Raw genomic sequence first — 4,021 nt, 5'->3', positions numbered from 1 at the left:
TATTGTTAGATGAATGTTGGATCACTTAGAATTTTTCAACTCTCTGATTAAGTTCTTATTTAGTAACAACTGTTAAGGGAATGCTCAATAATAGAATACAATAGCCAAATGTCAGACATAGAGCAGGAGAAATTTATTTGTTATAACCTCATTTCAGGGATAGGAAGAAAGAAATGGATAAGGAACAGGTGACTAAGAGAAGGTAAGGGAACTCAGGGAACTCAGTTGTTCGCCATGGTCTCCTGAATCCAGCTCAGGTAGTTGCAGACTTTGGTGTAAACACCAGGCTTTCCTCTCATTGCACAGACTGAACCCCAGGAGACAATGCCCTGGACTTCTCCATTGCAGACGACAGGGCCACCAGAATCACCCTGGTCAGAAAGAAAACACAGTTACAATATGCTTATGTTGAGGTGAGAGAATGGACTTCACGATGTTTTCCTGGAGCCAGGATAGCAGGTCCTGACACTGAAGCAACGCAGACCCCCTGCAGGGTTGCTTGAAATGTTTTCATTATTTTTAATATTGTCTCTATAAGCCCATGTTTCCTTAGTTGACAAAGGTCAAGAAAAGGTGATAGCTGGTGGTATTCCTTGCTATTCTTTTGGATGTCTTTCAAGAGTGGTCAAATGCCATAAACCAGTATCTCAGAAGTTTGTTTTTATGTACTGTTTGCATACCATCTTCTGTACATAGTTCAACTTTGACCTTATCCATAAATACTACAATGAGAAGAAAAATCTGTTTTTACTCATAGGTCTTTTCTCATGAAAATTCTTCTATACAGATGTACCTGGATATCATCCAAGGAGAATAGTTAGAGAGAGAGAGAGAGAGAGAGAGAGAGAGAGAGAGAGAGAGAGAGAGAGAGAGAGAGAGAGAGAGAGATTTGTAGGAAGAGCCAAAGAACACTCACATCACAAGAGTCCTTTCCACCCTCCAGGAAGCCAAGGCAGAACATGTTGCTGGTGATCTTGCCTGGGTAGGAATTTTTGCAAGAAGTGGAAGAAAGAACAGGAGCTTCCAGACATTTAAGAACTGAAGGGTATCTGCCTGTCGAGAGGAAAAGAAGGCAAGATCACTCAATATCTTATGTGAAATTTCTAATTCTATTTGTCAAACATCATAATTTAGAAGTACTTTTCTTTTAGAACATTTTTTTCCAATAGTTTTAACAAGCTGTTCTTTTATGACAATAACATCGCTGGCTTTGGGATTTCAAATATGATGACAGAATTTCCTCTGTGAGATAGATTCCTAAGGAAACAACAAATACTCAGCATTTCTTTTATTTATCAATTGAGTTTTTATTTCTTCATATAACTGATACCACCAGGTAAATAGTTTTGCATCCTGCTAATAGTTTATTTTTATTGCTTTTTCCCCATGGTCTCGGTAAAGCAATGTTCTGAACTACAAATTATACATTCCAAGACTGCCTATGTTAAAAACTTCTGGAAGTATCTCTCACAGTAAGAATTTTGCCATGTTCATTACCTATATATCTTTCATCTCTCATATTTGTACATGTGGAACTTAAGCCCCATTGACACTTACCACCAATGCTCACAGTATTTCCCCAACCAGACACGAGGCACTGAGCATCTGTAGATGCACAAGATTTGGGCAGAGAAACTGTGGATACTTGGGAGTTAAGGATGGCAGGTGACTTCAATTTAATCAGCATGATGTCATTGTCTACAGTGTCCTTGTTATAATTGGGGTGTCGAATGATCTTTTCTGCATCAATGAATTGCTCACCACCCTCAAGGACATGAATATTGTGTTCACCAAGGCGAACCTGGAGTTTCCTGCATTAAAAAGATAAAAGGATTTCTAAGTATCCCCGTAGAGGTTTTTCTGAAACTTCTGAACATAAAAACACAGATACCGTCTTCTTAAAACTTCCAGAACTAAAAGGGCTATGCACTTAAGGTATATTGTGCCCTACAACTAATGTTCAGGATAAGGATTTCATCCAGCCAGTTCATACAAAGGACCACACCCTTAAGGTAGTATTAGAGGACAGAAGGGCCTTAGGACACAGGAATTTGGGTGTTGTTTCACTACCTTTTGTAGCAGTGAGCAGCAGACAGTACCCACTGATCACTGATCAGGGAGCCACCACACTGATGGCCAATGCCATCATGCAAAGACACCTGGTAAGGAACCGAATGCTTTGGACATGTGTAGCCTCCAACAATCTTGTCATCATCATTAGCAGGGAGAGCAGCTGGGGGAGAGATTTGTTTATTTAGCATAAGAAGACTTGTCTCAAAATTTGTCTCCCAAGTGAAGTTTGTGCAGATTAACCAGAAAAGACACATGTCCTCCTGTTGGGTAAACTATACTTGTAGTGCTTTGAAAGGTATCTTTTCTAATTTTAGGATATATTCTTCAGATTACTATGAGTCAAACCTAAAATTAATAATTATTTACTCTTTCTCTCTCTCTTCCCGTGTGTGTATGTGTGTGTGTGTGTGCATGTGTGTGTATGTGTGTGTGTGTGTGTGTGTGTGTGTGTGTGTGTGTGTGTGATTATTTGTAGCATAGTGCTCCTGTGGAGGACAAATACCACTCTCAAGTGTTGGTTTTATCTGTTCACTACGGGGTCCCAATATCTTTCCTGAATTCAGGAAAGATTTTTTTCAACATATTTGGTGTACTTTTAAATTTATCTTTAAATATTTAAAGTATCTATCACATATAAATGAGTGATTGAGTTAACTAATTGGATACAATTTAGATAAATTATTTAATCTCGATTCTCTATTTTTCTTTACCAAACTTTCCTGTTGTTTCAGTTATCCATTTACATATATTAATATATTTAGCATTTTTCATACACTGATTCATCAAGTGTTTTTCAATAATATTTTATTCATAAAGTCAATATATGTATAAAATTTATATTGACCGTAACTACCCCCAACATTCAATATAATTCTAAAGACTATAATGAATCTCTATGAGCTGAACATTCCAATATGTAAAAATAACGGTTGAGGTTTCCAAACATAAGAGACATTACAAATAAAAACCTATTTTAATTGTGAGAATGTACTTTTAAGTTTAGTTATATTAACCTAGAAAAATTCATTTTTCTGTTGTTCATAACTGAACAATTATAATATAGGACTGATTTTATTAGTAACGATTTTTGTGAAGAAGAACCTAAGGCTTTTACCCACTGGAAATAACCCATCTCTTGTGATTATGATAACTTCATGTAAGTAAGCAGACTTTGATCTTCCACAGTTTTAGAATTTAGTGTTTATACCCTCTTCTTGGTAGAGGAAATAGTTCCATTTATTTACTACTCCTTCACAGAAATGTCAAAATACTCATTTATTCTGTTCTTTTCCCTCTACTAACCTATAGAATACAGAAATGTACTAAATAGTTCTGACTGCCCACTTTAAGCTTCTTGCACATGGGATATTTACTCAATTTCATTACAGTTTTCCCACTCACAAAGCACTAACTTTCATGTCTGATACACATGTGATGAAAATGTTCTTTGGAAGACTCACCAACTGCTCCCAGAAAAGCAAAGAAGATGATGATCTTCATATTGTTTCAGTGTGTCTGCAGGAACTAGTATCAAAGCTTCTCCTGTACAGCTATTTATACCTTGAGTTTTGGTTTCAACAGCCAGGATCACAATTTAAAAAAAAAAAAAAGGATGATATCATTGAATATACACAAAACCAAATTTAGAATTCTCTTCTGTGATAGATAGAGATGACTCAGCACCAAGTTTCCACAGCACCATTTTTCCCAGTATTCTCTGAAGGTTATGGGAATGGGAGATACAGCTCCAGGTGGTGGCAATATGTTCCCACAGCAGGAAAGAACAGTGCAGAAAAGGACACTGCTCTGTGTCTCAGGGGGACTTTTGGATTTGTGGTCTTGATACATTGGAACTGTTATGATAGTAAAGTCTAATGGTAAAGAAATGTACTTGTGTTTTCAAATGGTGATTTTTTTTTCTTTTAAATTGTGGCAACTTGAACTACCT

At 36.7% G+C, this 4,021-nt stretch overlaps 1 protein-coding gene across 1 annotated transcript; it reads right to left on the bottom strand.

The window, feature by feature from the left end:
• Positions 1–221: 221 nt before the first annotated feature.
• On the bottom strand, positions 222–3,573 carry LOC308432319 (trypsin-4; the record flags this gene model as incomplete). The annotated part of the gene is made up of 5 exons (XM_080932103.1): positions 222–371; positions 917–1,049; positions 1,554–1,811; positions 2,071–2,233; positions 3,534–3,573. The coding sequence occupies 5 exons, from the start codon at positions 3,571–3,573 to the stop codon at positions 222–224; spliced, it is 744 nt and encodes a 247-aa protein (XP_080788229.1).
• Positions 3,574–4,021: the final 448 nt, after the last annotated feature.

The sequence above is a fragment of the Micromys minutus genome (genome assembly GCF_963924665.1).
Source record: "Micromys minutus genome assembly, chromosome: 18".
Lineage (NCBI taxonomy): Eukaryota > Metazoa > Chordata > Mammalia > Rodentia > Muridae > Micromys > Micromys minutus.
The sequence above is the reverse complement of the archived record's forward strand: the minus strand, read 5'-3'. Positions and strand labels throughout refer to the sequence as shown.